The sequence below is a fragment of the Cavia porcellus genome, unplaced genomic scaffold (genome assembly GCF_034190915.1).
Source record: "Cavia porcellus strain 051 isolate PalLab524CR breed Dunkin Hartley unplaced genomic scaffold, mCavPor4.1 scaffold_29, whole genome shotgun sequence".
Lineage (NCBI taxonomy): Eukaryota > Metazoa > Chordata > Mammalia > Rodentia > Caviidae > Cavia > Cavia porcellus.
This window is the reverse complement of record NW_026947512.1, coordinates 22879640-22897554: the sequence shown is the minus strand read 5'-3', so window position 1 is coordinate 22897554 and position 17915 is coordinate 22879640. Positions and strand designations below refer to the sequence as shown.

The window sequence follows — 17915 nt, the reverse complement described above, 5'->3', positions numbered from 1 at the left end:
AGACATTAGGGATGTACATTTCCACCTGCTGGTCATGAAAGAGAACTTTCAATGAGAACTATGGGTCACCAGAAATCTCTTTAAATTCCAATAAGGAACACAATTGTCCCCACTCCCTACCTCTCAGCTCCCACCCCCTACCTTTCGGCCACTCCTACCTCTCATCTTAGAGTGGTATCTACTTCCTCAAGTATGGTGGGCAGCTGGGAAAACCACAGGCTCTGCAGTCCAGCCCAATTTGTTGTGTCATAAATGGACTCCCTAGCAGCCAAGGTTAGTTAGCATGAAAGTTTCTGGTAGGAGAAGGAGTTCCCAGGAGAACATCTCTCTCACATCTGTGCTCTGCCTAAGGATTCTGAGGTACACATGTGTACATTTGTTCATCCAGCCCCCACCATCACACTCCAGAGGAAGAAAATAGGGCTCAAGGAAGAAGGGTTTGGTTCCTTGCTTGCAGTCACTCTGCTGGGTTGCAAAAAGCCTAGGATCTAAATGCAGGTTTTTTTGGTTACTGGGCTGGGTCAGTTACCATTTCCTCATGCTACTAATCTGTTTTGGTTTTCTTAGATATTTCTAAACTGAAAGTAGATTTTTTTGGGCCTGAGAAAAATTTACTTTGAGCAGAGAATAACTGGCATGGCCTCCCCACCCCACCCCACCCCATCATCCATCAACCATGCAATGTGGCAACTCTTCCTGCAGGTCTACCAGTTGGGAGGCATCTGCAAGCTGGTGGACCTCCTCCGTAGCCCCAACCAGAATGTCCAGCAGGCCGCCGCGGGGGCCCTGCGCAACCTGGTGTTTCGGAGCAATACTAACAAGTTGGAGACCCGGAGGCAGAATGGGATCCGTGAGGCTGTCAACCTCCTGCGGAGAACCGGGAGCACGGAGATCCAGAAACAACTGACAGGTAGGGGGCCCAGCATGGAGAGCCAGGGCGCGGCTGTGCAAGGCCACTGGCTGGGATGCAAGCCGGCCTCTTTGGATCCTGACCAAGTCACCCCTGTGTGCAGATCTGACCTGGGCTAATATCATAGAAGTCCGATGCCACCAGCCTTAGCCAGATTAGCACATTTCCCCATATAGGTGCGCATGATTGTAGCTATTAACTCAGCTCACTTCTAGAAAAACCATCCAAGGGACGGAACTCTCAGTACAAGAGCACCTTTGCCCTGCACTACTTGACAACTTGCAACTGTCAATCAAATGTCACTAGATGATAACCCTTGGTTGGTGTCACACACACACACACCCCATACACACAAGAGATAGGTTCTGTCTTTTTAAGGGTAAAGGGCAAGGGGAGGAAGGCTGATATCCAGGTAGGGCCCATATGTAGCAGACCCTAGGATTTGTAGGTCCTAGGGAGACAGTAAAGCCAATATAGGCAGGGTTTGATTTACAGTCTTGAGTGCCCACCTGTGCCAAAGTTACTGGAAGCTCTCTGGGTGAAGCTTCAGAGAGGAAAGATACCACTGTGAAGACCTCAAATTGCACCAGGATAACAAGTCTGTGTATAGAGTAACAGTTGACAAGGACTTCTGAAAAGACTTTCAGATGGAAAACAGAGAATATAGAAGATCCCAGGTGCTAATATTTATATTTAAAACCACTGATCATTTGGGGCTGATGGCATACACTTATACTCCCAGCTATTTAGGAGACCAAAGGAGGAGACTCAAGTTCAAGGCCCGCCCACCTGGCCAACCTAGGAAGACCTCACCTCAAAAACAAAACAAAAAAGGGCTAATATATCTACAGGGTAGGATGCTTGTCTGGTGTGCATAAGGTTCTGGGCTCAATAGGCAGTATCTCAATAATAAATAAATATTAAAGCCACTGATCAAATATATCCATGTGCTTCATTTTGACCTCAACAGAGAAGTCCAGATGTTCCCTATGCTCTAGAGACCCTCATTCCAGTGAGGACATTAAAAAAGTGCTCAGGAAAGAGTCATAAATGTGTTCAGTGGACCAAGGCTACCACGGAGGATCCATCCGCTAGAGCCCAGGCTTGAGGCAGGACACCAAGGCCCTGGGTTCCTCTGAACCTGCAAGTGCTGAGCTGACTCTGCTCATCCCTCAGGGCTGCTCTGGAACCTGTCTTCCACTGACGAGCTCAAGGAGGAGCTGGTGGCTGATGCCCTGCCTGTTCTGGCTGACCGGGTCATCATTCCCTTCTCGGGCTGGTGTGATGGCAACAGCAACATGTCCAGGGACGCGGTGGACCCTGAGGTCTTCTTCAATGCCACAGGCTGCTTGAGGTGAGAGAAGAGCACAGAGGGGCTCTTTCTGCCCCAGCCCAGGACCTTTCCCCAGGCAGCCCCTCTCTGGCATCATCTGGCCAGCGCAGAGAACCCAGAATCCAGCCTGACTGTGGCTCTTGAAAGGCCAGGCTCCAAGAAAGAGGTCAGCCATGGCTTACTAGTGTCTCTAGGTGTGGGTGAGGCCCAGGACCCCGTTACCTCCCTTAACCTAATTAGGAATATAGCAGATATGATTTGGAGTTGAAGAGTCAAAATGCCTGGATCTGAGCATTCAAACTGGCTCAACAATCCATCCCGCTCTGCCCCTGGAAAAATCCACTCCTTGTACTATCTTGAGAGCATTCTTTCAGACAAAGTCTACCATTTGGCTGCTTATGAGTCACTTTCCCACTGTGGTGCTGTACCCGTTTGACAAGCTCAGATGGTACTGCTTTGCCCAAAGTTGTTTGAGTTCCATGCCAGGGTGTGGCAGAGCCCCTGTGGGGCTGCTGGAAGAGGGATTTGGCTCTGCCTATTCTCAGAGAAGAGGTTTCCAGGCTGAGGAATGAGCCCCCACAAGAAGTGTGGGACTGTGGAACAAGATTCCCCCTTAGGGTCACACATTGCTCCCGCAGGGTTTGTCTTCCCCAGCTCCTGGGAAGTCCCAGAGTGGTGGGTGCAGCTGGCACGAGCTTCTGTGGCTCAACTTGTGCTTTCCTGCCAGCTTCCAGCAGCAACCTCCAGAAAGCAAAGACACCAGATAAAAAGCCAGTTAATTAAGGATTTTATAGGCTACAGGGCTGCTGGAAGCAACAGTAGACACACACACACACACACACACCACCACCACCACCATCAGGCGAAAGACCACTTGCATGGATCAGCTAGCACTGAGGCAGAACACAACTTGCTTAGAGAGGTGGGTGCATCTGGTCCCCTGAGCTTCATTCTCTCATCCCACACACTCTGCAGAGATTCTTCCTACTCCACATAAAGAGGCCTGCCCTGTAGGAGCTTCTTCCCACTAGATGTGGTGGGCATCTAGTGGGGAGTGGGGAGCTGCCACTCACAGTTTACAGTGAAACCATTGAGAACTAAATAATTTTTCTTTCCTTCCTTTTTTCTTTCATTTTCTTCCTTCATTCCTTCTCTTACCACAACCTCCAACCTCCCCCTGCCCATTCTGCCTGCCTGTTCCATACCCTGCATGGCCCCCTACACTCTCTCCTCCGTCCTGACCCTCTCTTTGCCAGTTACCACATCCTCCTCCTTCTGTCCACAGGAACCTGAGCTCTGCAGATGCTGGCCGCCAGACCATGCGGAACTACACAGGGCTCATCGACTCCCTCATAGCCTATGTCCAGAACTGCGTGGCGGCCAGCCGTTGTGATGACAAGGTGAGAGCACAGCCCCTGGTGGCACCTCAACCACTGTGTCCAGAGTTACAAAGCCCAGAGCCAGCATTCAGATCAGTGAGGCCAGATCCTCAAACTCCAGGTTCTAACATTTCTGTCTCCCGGATCCCACGAGTCAGAGTTCATCCTTTGGATGGCTTTGAGACTAGCCCCAGTGACAGAACAGACAGTCTAGGGCAGCAGAGGAGGTGTTGGAGGCAGGGCACAGCACACAAGCAAACTCGGGGGCCACACTCTCCCTGATGCTCCCGATGTATTCCAGAGCCTCCATGTCCTTTCTGAAGTGATACTCTTTCTATCACAGCTCACTTCCCACTTCCTTCCAAAAAAGCCTCCTGCCATCAGCGAAAGAAGGGACAAGTCATGGAAGGAAGATAAGCTGAGGACTGGGTAATTCCCAGCACAGCAGGACAATGGCTCAGTGGGCAGGGAAGTCTAGCAGTCCCCAGGGGACAGCTGGGGTCTCATAGCACTTGAGTCCTGAGTGCTATTCCCATGAGGAAGGATTTTACTTCCTCTTCCCTCCCCTGGAAGTGACAAAAGGACTCCAGAGGACAGGCGTGTCACCTGGCTGCCCAGCTTGGTTCCCTGGGCAAATCACTTTTCTGCTCTGTACATCTCCTACACCTGTGTGACCCTGGAGGCCAGAGTTCCTCAGACCCCCACAGGGACCACGCAGGGAAAGGAGGGTAAAGCTGCTACCCCCAGCCATGCCTGGGGGTCCACCAAGGGCAGGTGCATGTGTGTAGCACTGTGACACTGGAGGCTGAGGAACAGCAGACGAAATAGGAAGGGCATGAGATGGAGGGGGCTTTGGCCTCAAGGAGGTTGTTGAGAAGGGAAGGTGCGTGCTGCAGCACTGCAGTCCTCCAGCCAGCCACATCGTCCAGGGCAAACTGTCACCGGCGCCTGTCGTGACCTGCAAACGGTCCCGTGATTGGGACTCTCCACACACAGCTCTCCCTTGGAAACTGGGGGTGATTCCAAGGTGCCAGTGGCACCAAAATCCATGGGTGTTCAAGCCCTTCTGTAAAGTGGTGGAATATTTGAATACAACCTATACATATCCTGTCATCGTTCATAAGCAATAAGATTATTTGTAACACCTGTACTTACATGACACAATGTCCATGCTACGTAAATGATTGTTGTACTGTATTGTTTAGGGAATAATGACCAAAAAAGTCAGCACTTGTTCAATACAGATGTAATTTTTTAAAAAAACTATTTTAATCAGTTAAATCTGCGGATATAGATCCCAAAGATACAGGGGAACCCTGTATAATCTTCCCAATTGCCACTGAAATGATTTCAGTTCCATTTTATGGCTGAGGAAATTGAGGTCCACAAAGGTGAGGCAAGTCATTTAGGTTCAAATAGCCAGGAAATGACAGAGCCAGGATTCAAAGTCAGGCCCCTGTGGAGTCCTCGAGAGATCCTTGCAGACTGAGGGTGCAGCAGGCATCTGTTCATCTCTCTGGATGCTGCTTTGGTCAGGCAGATGGGTGGCAAGCCTTGGAGCCCCCTGGGGGCTTGGTGGTGGCTCACATGCGTGCCCCTGCTCACTCTGCAGTCCGTGGAGAACTGCATGTGCATCCTGCATAACCTCTCCTACCGCCTGGACGCTGAGGTGCCCACCCGCTACCGCCAGCTGGAGTACAACGCCCGCAATGCCTACATGGAGAAATCTTCCACCGGCTGCTTCAGCAACAAGAGTGACAAGATGATGGTGAGCACTGTCCCTTGGAAGAGCCAGGGCCACCTCGGGTTCCCTGCCCTGTCCACCCTTCCTCTCAGCTCTTGTGGAGTCTGCCAAAGCCTCGGCCCTGGGAGTGTGCTGTCAGCCCCAGAACATCCTTGTGGGCCTAAGGCAGGTCAAACCCACATTCTGACCTCAGATGATAGGAAGCATCTTGCTGTGAGACCCCAAAGTGGCCTCCCACAGCCGGAAGGTCCAGGTTGAGGCAGCCGTGGAGCACACTTCCCAAGGTATCAGGAATGCCACCTGCATCCCCACTCCCACCCCTAAACAGTCAAGGACCTCTCTGTGGAGTTCTAGGACCCACAGAAGTGAAGCATGCAAGGACTGTCCCTGGGCCCCCTGCCTCTGCAAGACCCTGAATTTCAGGGAGGGAGAGGATGCTTGGCTTGCTGACCTGCTGTCTGTCCGTAGAACAACAACTACGAGTGCCCCCTTCCGGAGGAAGAGACCAATCCCAGGGGCAGCAGCTGGCTGTACCACTCAGATGCCATCCGCACCTACCTGAACCTCATGGGCAAGAGCAAGAAGGATGCCACCCTGGAGGCCTGTGCTGGTGCCCTGCAGAACCTGACGGCCAGCAAGGGGCTGGTGAGGCGTGCCCTCTCATCTGCTGCTCCCCACACTCCAAGCTCAGTTCCCTGTTTTTCCCACCAGCCTGTCCCCACCAAACACTTGCAGACTTCATGCTGCAGATATGAGCATGAGAGGCCCTGGGCTGGGCATGGAGGAGGTGATGAGGGAGATGCCTCTGCCGGGTGGGAGCTCCAGGCCTGTGCCCACTGACCTGTTGCCTCATGGCTCCTGTCCCAGTGTTGACCTCCTAATTGCCTGGGATGGAGCGTGTGTTTGGCAGGGGTCTCTGTTTGCTGAACTGACAGAGTAGGATGAAACTTGGAACATGAGCAGGTCCACAGGAAGATGCAACAAAACTAGAACCCAAATACAGCTTTGAAGACCTGATACAGAGTGGGGTCAGAAAAGAACTGTCCCTTGGCTTTACTTTGGATGAAAGGGATTTGGGCAGCAGCTGATGACCTAAGGGTAAAAGAAACCTGCCTGTGAGGGGAAGAGACAGAGGTCTTCATGACCTGAAACTTGCCTGGCCCAGGCCCTAGCAGGACACCTCATTTCTCAGAGGCCTGGATGAGCTGGGCTACCTCCGGGAGACCCCAAGTATATTCCCATAAAGCCCAGATGTCTGATAGACAGGTCCACAACAAATGTGATTTGAATTTCAGCATATCTAGGGAAATTAGAAGATAACATTTTGTTTTGTTTTGTGTTGTGTTGTGTTGTTGGGTTTAGAACTCAGGATGCTAGACAAGTGCCAAACCACTGAGCTACACCCCTTGCCCTGGCCCTTCTTTAAGTGACAAATCCCTTGGCCGTGTCATCCCCTGTGAGCAAGGAAGGATGTTTGAGGGAGGCACAGCTGAGACAGTTGGATAAGCTTAAAAGCTGAAGGCTGTCATCCAGGGGGCAGCGAGCAAGGGTGGGAAGGGGCAAGTAGTCCTGGGTTCCGTAAGCACCCAAGTGTGAACAATTGTGTGTCAGCTTCCAGTGTGAAGGAGAAAAGGTCCTGGGCCCTGGGCTTGGGATTGCCTGTTGCTCTCTGCCTGCCTGGTGGTTGGGAAGCTGCAAGCCAGCTCCTCCTGGGGCCTTCTCTCATAGATGTCCAGTGGCATGAGCCAGCTGATCGGACTGAAGGAAAAGGGTTTGCCACAAATTGCCCGCCTCCTACAATCTGGAAATTCGGATGTGGTGCGGTCTGGGGCCTCCCTCCTGAGCAACATGTCCCGCCATCCTGTGCTGCACAGAGTGATGGGTAAGGCGCCTGCTCCCCACCCCCATAGGACATGGCAGGCTGTTCGGGTCCCAGAGCCTGCTGGAAGGTCACCACTGGCCCATTCTCCAGGGCAAGCATTCAGAAGGGAAGCTGGCCCAAGAGACAGGAGGCGGCTGAGGTGGGGGAATGCCTCTGCAGAGGTTCCTTCTGAATTAGAACTGGCATGGGGTCTTGCAGGCAGTCTAGGACTGTGACCTTGGAGGGAACCCCTGAGCCCCTCCCTTCCTTGGTAATCCTGACCCTGTGCCAATTCCCTCCTCTCCCAGGGAATCAAGTGTTCCCAGAGGTGACTAGGCTTCTCACCAGCCATACTGGCAACACCAACAACTCTGAAGATATCTTGTCCTCAGCCTGCTACACTGTGAGGAACCTGATGACCTCACAGCCACAGCTGGCCAAGCAGTACTTCTCCAGCAGCATGCTCAATAATGTCATCAACCTGTGCCGTGGCAGGTGGGTGGGCATAGAACAGCGCCCCCTGTCGGCCTTCCCTCAGCATGGCCCTTCTCCCTGTGCAGCAGGCCCTGGGGTGGAGGGCAAAAGCATCTAGTACAAGAAGCAGCAGGGATGCTGCCTCTAATGAGAGAGAAGTTCCTGAAGCCAAGAGAGCTGGGGGCTACAAGCATTTTCTCCAGGCCTTGGGGGTGCACAGAGGGGCAGAGGTAGTACACTTCTTGTCTGATAGACCTGCAGGGGTACCGGATCCTTAGAGGATCAGTAGGAGACATGGGGCACAGACCCAACAGCATGGAAACTTTGCTGTGCTCCACAGGACCCCATCTCCCAGAACAAGGGCTGGGGACCAGCTCATGGCCCCTAGGATGCCTCTAGGTGGGCAGGGATAAGGGCATGCTCTGCCATGCATGCCATGTATGCCAAGGAGGGTGGGAGGCACGAGTCTCCTCTCACAGTTACACTTCCCACCTGCACAGCACCTCACCCAAAGCTGCAGAGGCTGCCCGGCTCCTCCTGTCTGACATGTGGGCCAACAAGGAGCTTCAGGGTGTCCTCAGACAGGTAAGAGCCCACACCACGAACCCTTCTGATGAGCTCTTCCCCCAACTTACCCTGTACTGAAATCCCAGGGAACCAAGAAGGGAGAGGCAGATTGGTCCCCACCAACTGAGGGGAGACTCCTACCCAACAAGTGTCTGAGAAGCGATGCATGTGATCAACACTCTGTCCAGATCCCCAAGCCCTGGGAGCTACCAGCGTTATCAAGTGTGTGAAGGGCAGAGGAAGTGTGTGAGTGGTCTGGAGCATGGCTTAGGAGCAAACTGACAAAGCAAGGGGAGCAAGGAGCACACAGGTCGTTGGCAGGAGCTAGCTGTGCACTTAGGCTGAGAAGGCAGGCTTGGGCTGGTTTACATGACTCCTTCAGTTGTAGGCCAAAGAGTTTGGACTTGTGCCTTTGTGCCAACCAAGGTCTTGAACAGAAGGTCTCATAATGGAAGCATGATGAATTCCACACCAATGAATGAGGCCGAGTGGACCTGGAGGCTGCCACGATTGCCTAGGGAGATCTGTGTGCCCTGTGTCCTCAGTGACCCCCAGTGTAAGCAGACACCAAGGCCTTTCTTGGGGCTTGTGATAGGAGACATCTTCACATGACCCTTCTTCCCCAGTCTTGCAGCAGCCATTGTTTAGCCTGAGATGTGGGCCGCAGAGAGGTGGGGCTGGAAGGAGCAGAAAGGCAGGACTAATGACTCGGGGCTTTCACTTGAAGATGTCATAGTTGCATAAACAGAAGTATATCAGTTGGCAAGAGGTCAGGAGGCTCTTGGAGTGAGGTTGAATCTGGACAGCTTGGGTGGAAACCAAGCAGGATGTGATGTGGGGCCCTGGCAGAGGGGCTAGAGCTGCAGCACAGACTGGTAAGGCCATGAGAGCAGAGACGACCTCCCTGGGGCCCTTGATTACAGAAAAGACTTCAGGGTCAAAGGCAGGAGCATGAAGACCTCACCTGTGAGCTGAGAAGGAAGAAGGAGAGGAAAGCAGGAGGATGTGTACAGGGTGACCAGGAAGGGGCAGAAGACCTCGTGGGAAGGAGAGAGCTCCCAGGAACTGTGGGCAGCACTCCCAGTGCTATGGAGGGGACAAAGGGGACAGGGACCAGGAAAGGCCCTGGATCTGTCTGGTACTTCAGAGTCTCTGTGGACCTCAGAACACTGCGGCCCAGCAAGGCGAGCATTTTGGAGTGAGAGTGGGTGAGGTAATGATGGAAATGGGAGTGTAGGGGGCCACAGTTTGTCCTGAAAGAAAGTAAAGAAGAGGTAGGTCAAAAGACAGGGGATCTGAGTTCTGAATGAAGAGGGCGGAGAAGGGAGAACAAAGGGGGTGCAGTGCAAGGAGGGGGACGCACACCCACTTGAGCTCTCTGGGCGGAAGGGGGATCAGCTCTTCTCCAGCACTGCAGGGAAATAGTAAAGGGGCCAGAAAGTCGTTGTGGTCCCGGAGGGTTCAGAAATCTGCATTTAAACAGGCACTTGTTCCACACTTGACAATCCAGAGCCCTCTTTTGAAAATACCACCATAATGGTGGGCTTAGCCAAGTGCAACTGCCAGGCAGACCCAGGGGAAGGGGAAGAGGCAGGTAAGCAGGACAGGGTGAGAGTTTCCTTGAGCTATCTGAGGGAGCTGCAGAGGACACAGCTCCCCACTCCTGGCTACAGCATGCAGGGGATCCACTTACTGCACTGTCTGTGAGAATTCCTTCGATAGGATGCCTTTGGAGGCCTGGGTGCCCCTTAATCTCCACTCCTCCCTCTAGCCATGCTTGACAGCAACCTGGGTAGGGTCCAGGTTGCAGCCTCTGTTCCTGACACTCATTCACACCCATCATTCATCGGCTTGTCACAGGGGCAGGTGAGACAGGTCACGCGGCTTATACCTATTTTGCTGAATAGGGACTCAAAGTCCAGGGAGTTTGTCTAGATTCAGCAAGTCAGGGCACAAGGAGGCTAAGATCCAGGGCCTTTCACCTGCGCGTTCTTTCCACCCAATTCAGCCAAGCTGAACAGGAGCGAGCAAGCACATCTGCAGGGGAAAAACAGCATCACGCACTGCATGCCCAAGCAGAGTGGGACTGGGGCTCTGCCTGGCTGCTGCTGTATGCCCCATGTGTCATCTCCTCTCTTGTTCCTGGGGGCCTGAGATACCAATCCGACCTAACCCTCTGCTCAAGCCCCCCAGTTAGTGGCTCCTCTGACACTGTGCCATCCTCCTTCCCTCTGGAGCCTGTATTGAACACCTGCTCTGCACTAGAGAAAGAACAGGATCGAGCCTCAGTCTGCTTCCATTAGGAGCTGGGGCTGGAGCTGGGGTGAGGCTGGGCTGGGCTGAGGAGGGGAGCTGCTGCTGGTAGGAGCTGGTCTGACTTTGAGAAGCACTGAGCCCATTCTCCCTACCCAGCAGCTCTTGCTGGACTTTAAACAACAATAACAAAAAAGAAAAACAAGGGCAGTCAGAGAGAGAAAAACTGTCAAGTTCTTGTAATCTGATTTGGGTTGTTACAGCACAGTCATGAGTACCTGCCTGGATTCTCATGCCCCGACTTGGGTCTCTGCAGAAATGAGCCTGGGCTGGTGAGCAGCCAGACACATTCCCTGACTTGTGGGTATTAGCAGCATAGCATTTAATTGCACAGTCAATTAGGCCAATTTTAGCCCCAACTTATATAAAATGCTCAGAACACACATGGGTACAGAGGCTGGTGTGAGCTGAGGATGCTCTTCTGGGAGGGCATCTTTGATCCCCCAGAATGTGTCACATAGTACTGTTTCTCCTCTTGCAGCAAGGTTTCGATAGGAACATGCTGGGAACCCTAGCTGGGGCCAACAGCCTCAGGAACTTTACCTCCAGATTCTAAGAAGAGACTTTCCAGGCAAGCTTGGCTTGCAGGTAAGAACTGGCCTATCCCAGGGCGAGGGACACTTCCAACACTACTGCTGCAGCTTCAGACAGCCTCAGAGACTGGGGTTAGGCCCATGCTCCCCAGGAACACAACCCCCTCCCCTGCCCGCTGGACAGCCTTGCTCTGTCTGACAGAAGAAATTTGAAGATAGTTATGCAGACTCGGGCTGAGGGCATGGGCTGTCCAGCACAGGACATCAGAGATGTATGATGTCCTGGTGGCACCAGAAGTGCCAGAAGGTCTGGGTGAGACTTGTAGGTACAACTGTGTAAGTTGCCTACAGTACAACCCAGGACAGAGAATGTATAGTGGAGCTAAACGGTAGTCATCCACTGCTCACTTTGTATTATATAACAGTCAGCCATGGCACACTTCCTATAATGAACTTTCCAGGCTTTGCACATGCCTAGTGTGGACAAGCTTATTTCCAGCTGAGATGTAAAGGACCAGAAACTCAGAACCAATACTTGGTTGAAGGTTTGTGAGCCTTAGCATCCATTAGAGTCTTCTGGGACATTGGCTAAAATGCACTCTCTTGATCCCCAGTAGCTCTGATTTGGTAGCCCCAGGGTGGGGTTCAGGAAAATGTATTTTTAGACAAGCACTCAAAGTGCTCCTGCTTCAGGTAAGCTGAGTCCACAGCTAGATACTCAAATCAGACACCTACAAACCTAGAGAGGAGCCTAGAGGTAGCCCCAGTGTGAAGCCATCTGCAAATCAACAGAACAAGAGGAACAGGGATGAGGCCTCCTGACCTCTCTACCTAAGCCATGTACTGGCAGCTACTTACCCCTGAATCCCAGGGAGGGTCCCAGTGGGGTGAGAGGGCTGAAACTGTGTCAGGACAAACCATGTTGGATCACACCTTTCCAGACAGGTGACACTTTAGCAACTCTTTCCTCGGGAAAGAGGAAAAAATGGGCTGCAGATTTCTAATGAGCACATGATGCTTAGTACTGGAAAGGGGAGCAGGGGATGCTGGGAGCGGCAGGTCACAGCCAACCAGCATGTTCCTGACTGACAGGAAATTGTCAAGGTGGCCTTCAGTCCATTCTTAGGCCAGAGCACACCCTAGGGCAGGATTCGGTGGCAGGGCAGGTGGTATTGGTGGACTTACTGGTACAGAACCATCTTATACCATGCTAACTTAAGAATTGCTTTTTTTTTCCCCCCAGAGGTTATGATCCAGTTGAGAAGACCTCAGGCCTTGCTGGATGCGTTTTTCTGTCCATCTTGTGCAGTATTTGGAAAAGTTCAGATGCATCTGAGAGCAAACCTGGAAACTGTGGAGGGTGGAAATATTTTTAGATTCTTTTTTTTCCTTGAGGGAATTGGCAGGCAATGAGGGTTGGGGAGGTTGGGCGGGGTGGGGGGTCTTTCTTGAGTTAAAGGGGCTTACATCTGATGTCAATACTTCTTGCTCTGAGAAATGAGGTATGTGTGCATGTGTATAATGTGAGAGTGTGGTCATGTGCATATGCATGTATGTGTGTGCTTGAGTGACTGACAGCATTACCACAAGCCACAGAAAGTTAGGTAGGTGTGCTGTTTTATTGCAGCTCATAAGGTAGTGCAGAGGACCCTGTGTGTCTTTTCCCTTACAGGCAAGAGGGACACACGCTTTTTGGTTAGCTGCCTATAGATCTAGGAGTGGGTTGTGCCAGGTGGGAGTCACCAGTGCTGGTACTAGAAGAGTCCTGAAGCCTTCCTGCCACCATCTCCCAGCGGTGGAGCTGGGGTTGATGCCCCCCTTAAGAGGCTGCTGCCTGCTGGAAGGTTGGCTGGACCGCTGGGATTCAGTGTATCTCATGGGTCTGACAGTGTGGCCAGTCCTAGAGGTCAGGGTTGGGCATGGTGTGGGGCACTGAAGGCAGCAGGACACTCACTTCCTTAGCTCTGCAGGGACTCTGGGGAGCAGACACCAAAGAAATGGGGTTAGTGGTCCTCTAGGGCTGTATACTCACAGAGTGGCTTCAACCTGTAAGTCCTACTCTCCGGAATCCTGTGATCTTCTTTCTGCAGGAGAAAGAAGGCAAAAATGGTTTTTGGAGCCAAAGGTTGTCCAGGGAGGGGCTATTTGATCTCATCTTTCCTGTGGAGAGGGAATAGGCAGGGGCATCCACTTACTCCAGCTTCCAACAGACTGGGGGAGGCAAGCTGGAAATTATCAGGGACATATTTCCCACCAAGCCCACTAAGAGTCAAGTGAGGGAGAGTCTGACGGCCCAGGGGACTGGAGGAAAGGAATTCAGACAGGTTAAGAAGGGGAAATGTCCCCAGTAGCACACCAACAAGTCCCCATTCCAGCCACAGGCCATCCTTGCCCTCTTCCCCTGAGCCCCAGCCACCCTGACTCCATTCTATCTTTTGTGAAACCCACAGTGGATGTCATAAGAGCCCCCCTAACTCCAGCACCAGTACCCCCTAAAGTCACAGATTGTGCATTTCAGATGGTCAGCAGCCAAAGGCCTCCAGAGGACTGCACAGAGAGACCTGTCTGGCAACAACGCTTAGCAGTGACTTGCAAGACGGAGCAGATCTGAGCACTAAGAGACTTAGCTGCTGGGGATGGGAGAGGCCACATCTGCAAGAACTTCATCCTCTGAAGCAGTGCAGGCAGACCAGGGTGCTCCAGCTCTGTGGGTCTGCAACACCCTCCCTTGTTTGACCCATGCTGGAAGACCTGCTCCTGGTTCTCCCTCTGGGAGCCTGTTCCACCAGCCCATCCCAATAGTAGGTTTCAGGATATCTCTCCACCAGTCCTCGGGACCCAGAATGATCTATTTCTTTATAACATTTATGGAGCACCTCTTCTGTGCCAAGCAGAGGGTTCAAAGCACCTGGAATATATCAGTAAACAAAACAGTCCTCGCCTCTGTCCTTAGAGGACACCCCACCCTGGGTGTGAAAGGAGGAAAGACGTGGGATCCTTGGCTTTAGGATCCCCAGTTAGAGAGGATGGAGGCTTGGCCAGGAAAAGAGGATAACAAATTGATACACACAGATCTCTTATGAGCCCAGGGAGGTGCCCTACCATGCAGCACAGTCCAGACTTCCTGGGACTACTTGATTCAGTTTCCTTTGCCCTAGAATGAAGAATCAGGTGGGCCCCTCCTCTGCTTTGGGAATGAGGTAGCCACTCCAACCTCAGGGGCCTGACCTGGACAGTTAGGCCAGGCCTGGCTATGGCAGCCTCTCTCAAGCCCTCTCAAGCTGGCCAGGTGGTCTGGTCATCTGTGTCTCTGATCATGCCTGGCATTTGGGAAGAACAGAAAGAAGTGGGGGATGGGTCTCTGGGCTTCAGGACACACATTGCAGTGTGTCAAATCCACATTGGCCTCTCACTATGAGGGTCAACACCCAAAACAAGAAGTTCTAATTTGGGGGCAAATGAGGAAGGACATTGATCCCATGCCTCCTGCGGGCCTCCTGCGATTATGACTCGCCCAGTCCCTCACCACCAGTGACTTCTCCACTGGGGCCCCATTCCGACAGTTCTCTGGGGACCTCAGCAGCAGATGTTCTTTGCTGGCTGGGAGATGGGTGATGGGGCTCTAAGGTAGGAGGAGACAGCCCAGGATGCTGTGAGGTATCTGAGAGGTTCCCTCTAACCCATCCCTCCCTTTGCTTCATGTTTTTATAACAATCTTGTGCTGGCCAAGCTCAGTTTCCCTGTATGATGCACATGTATGTGTTTGTGTGTGTGAGTGTGTATATGTGTTTTTGAAATATAGGAAATCAATAAATTGCTAGTATTTCTTTGAACTTTTTAAAACTGTGGATTATTTGGGGTGCTGCTGAGGAATGAAGGGGCCCCTTAACTTCCTTTAAGGCCTGCTGTTACTCATGCCATACCAGGCAAGGATTGAGAATCCACCCAAGAGCAGAAGAACACTTCCACCTTAGTCATGTGAGTCTCACCTGTGTGTGATGTGACTGTGTGATGCCAGAATTGCCTGATTTTACAGACAAAGCAGGGCTGCAGGAGGGGACACATAGGCTTGTGTTACCAGCTCATAAGTGGAAAAGTCACCCTAGGCACACCAGTACCCAGGTAGGATCCTGTAGCAAAGAGAACTGCAAGGCCACATCCAAGGAGATCCTGTCTCCTGAGGGCCTCCTCTGCTGGGCTCTGTATCACGTACTGGAGGGTTGCAGACACAAAGGTAATGGACTGCTCAGCAGCAAGATTATCACAAAGGACAAATGTTCATGTGGAACCTTCTGAGACACATGAAGTAAATGTTAAGGATGGTGTGGCCATAACTGCTTGGGCCACTTGGCCAGAGAAGGCTGGGATGCCAGAGGAGAGTGTCTGCAGCCCGAAAGAGTGGTGACTTCACAGCCTCTAGAACAGCCCATGCTTTGGCCTCCTGGAGCATCTGATAGCTTAATAAAGACCAAAGAGGGCACGGAGCAGGACAAGGAGCCACCCACAGCCCAGGGGACATTGGCTCCAAACTGTGATCCAGATTAACAGATGCCCTAAATCCAAAAATGCTTCAAGACTTACAAAACAGATATTGGCTGAAAAATGAGAGGTTCAGTTACAAATTTTAAATCAGTGCATGTTTACATGTTTATGTTTTCATCAACATATAGCACGTAGGCCCAAAGCGTGCACAACTAAAATGTGGGTGCAACACTATGGCTCTCCTCAAATGGACAGTGCCCACTACCAAAGCCCCACTTATGCCCATTCCTCTTTCTGTCCCCTTCCCTGAGGGAAACACACAACACACAAAGCTACTATTCTTTTTTATTTCAGTACTGGGATTGAACCAGGGACCCAGGTATGCTGGACCAGTGGTCCACCACTAAGCTATACCCCCTCCTCTCCCCTCTTTTTTTGAGCCAGGATCTTGCTAAGTTGTCCAGGCTGCCTTAGAAATTATGACCCTTCAACCTCAGCTTCTAAGCAGCAGGGATCACCATCCTGACATCTAACACCATATTTTAGTTTTGTTTGTTTTTGAATTTCATATCAAGGAGACAAATAGTCTTTTTTGTGTCTGCTCTGTGTGTGTGTGTGTGTGTGTGTGCGCGCGCGCGTGCGTCTGATTCTTTAGCTCTCTGGTATGTGTGTAAGATTGGTCCACTCCTAGTATTTGCCCCTGGTTCACTGATGTATGGCAATCCACTGTGCAACTATCTTACACTCCAAAGTCTCCACCACTGTTACATTTAGTATTTACAAACATTTGGAAGTGATTTGTCAATTTGCTGCCTCAGTTCCCCAAGATCCCACATGTAATGTGATTATTTAGAAATTGAAGCTCACATTAAAGAAATTAGATTTTATGTGGGACATGGGAGCATTTACAGTGTAGGAAGGCCAAAGGGGTGCAGAGGTCATACTTCAGCCACCCTTCGCCAAGAATGTTGCAGGCTTGCAGGGAACTGGCTGTAAGCGTGGGAGCAGTTGAGCTAATATGGGCACATGGAAAGCTAGATGGCAAGGAAAAGATTCTATAAACCTGGAGCCTAAGTCCCAAATCCTCATGTCTTAGTTGGCCGAAGGTCTATCTGCCTGTAAATCTTGAAGGCATTTCCTGCTACTCCCTTTGCTGCTAAACTGGCTTGGACCCAACACCCCCCACGGAAGATAAAGGATCATATTTTAGAACACAGTATATTGTGCTTCCTAGAAAATTGGGAGAAAAGAGTGAAGTCTGAGGAGCTACACCATCGCCCCTTTTTTTTAGCACTCAGGATAGGATGCAGAGAGTTCACACTGATCTACATTGCCAGCCCTTTTTTAATCTTTTATTTTGAGGAAGGATCTCACTATATTGCCCAGTCTAGGCTCAAATTTGGGATCCTCCTGCCCCAATTTCCCAGAGCACTTAGGTTATAGGTAAAAGCCACCACACCCAGGTACTTTAGCCCTAAAGGATTCATTTTATGTTTAGGTGTGTGCTTCATTCTAGTGAGACAGGCAGAGCACAGGGTAGTAAATTCCAGCTTACAGATAAGGAAACTGGGACTCCGGGAGAGAAAGTGATTCACACAATCACATAAGAATGTTGTGACAAGCAAACTTGAGACCCAGACGTTGTACATCCCAACCCAAACCCACTCCCAAGACCCTGAGACACAGTGGAAAGACTGCCATGGAGAGAACAATGTGCATGGCCTAATAATTAGGGGCATGAGGCATCGCACAACTGCACCTCACACGAGGGTGGCAGCTGAGCAACATACCGATAAATCGAATTTGGGCTCACGTATTATCAGATGTCAGAAACTATCAGATGTCAGCTGATGTGTGTGCATCAGCTGGGCTGGAGCCAGCTGGTTTGGTTAATTAGAACATGAGGTGAATGAGACCAGGGCCACAGGGAAAAAAAAAAAGTGCCTCAATGACCCCAGCAGGCCCTTAGTCCTGCAGACACCTGCTGCAGGTTCAGCATCCTGCTTGTCACCTAGAGACAGTTGAGTCTTCTCTGGGAAACACCTCAGAGCTGGGAGCCCACTGGTGGAGGACCAGAGTCACATCGTACACAGAAAGAACTTCACGCTTCACGTCCAGAGCCTTAGTCGAGCATCAACAAGTTTCCCAACTGGTGGGATAATAAATAAACGGAAAGCTCTGCAGCTTTCTGCACCTCCAGGTGATTAATGCTACTCTCCACACAAGGACATTGCAACCCTGCTCTCTGCACCTCTCTCAAAAGGGAAACTGAGTCCATGTGTGCAGCTCTGGATCCTCTGAGACTCACACTCCTGCATT

The 17915-nt window shown here is 51.4% G+C and overlaps 1 protein-coding gene across 1 annotated transcript in view; it reads left to right on the top strand.

Annotated features, from left to right (window-relative positions):
• Pkp1 (plakophilin 1) overlaps positions 1-14947 on the top strand; it is a 45702-nt gene extending 30755 nt beyond the window's left edge. Inside the window, exons 5-14 of the mRNA XM_003474844.5 lie at positions 703-910; positions 2087-2264; positions 3529-3643; positions 5235-5390; positions 5835-6011; positions 7095-7248; positions 7536-7722; positions 8202-8286; positions 11063-11169; positions 12358-14947. Of these exons, the coding sequence (XP_003474892.1) occupies positions 703-910; positions 2087-2264; positions 3529-3643; positions 5235-5390; positions 5835-6011; positions 7095-7248; positions 7536-7722; positions 8202-8286; positions 11063-11137 (1335 nt within the window). The 3' untranslated portion in view covers positions 11138-11169; positions 12358-14947. The remainder of the gene's footprint in view (positions 1-702; positions 911-2086; positions 2265-3528; positions 3644-5234; positions 5391-5834; positions 6012-7094; positions 7249-7535; positions 7723-8201; positions 8287-11062; positions 11170-12357) is intronic.
• Positions 14948-17915: the final 2968 nt, after the last annotated feature.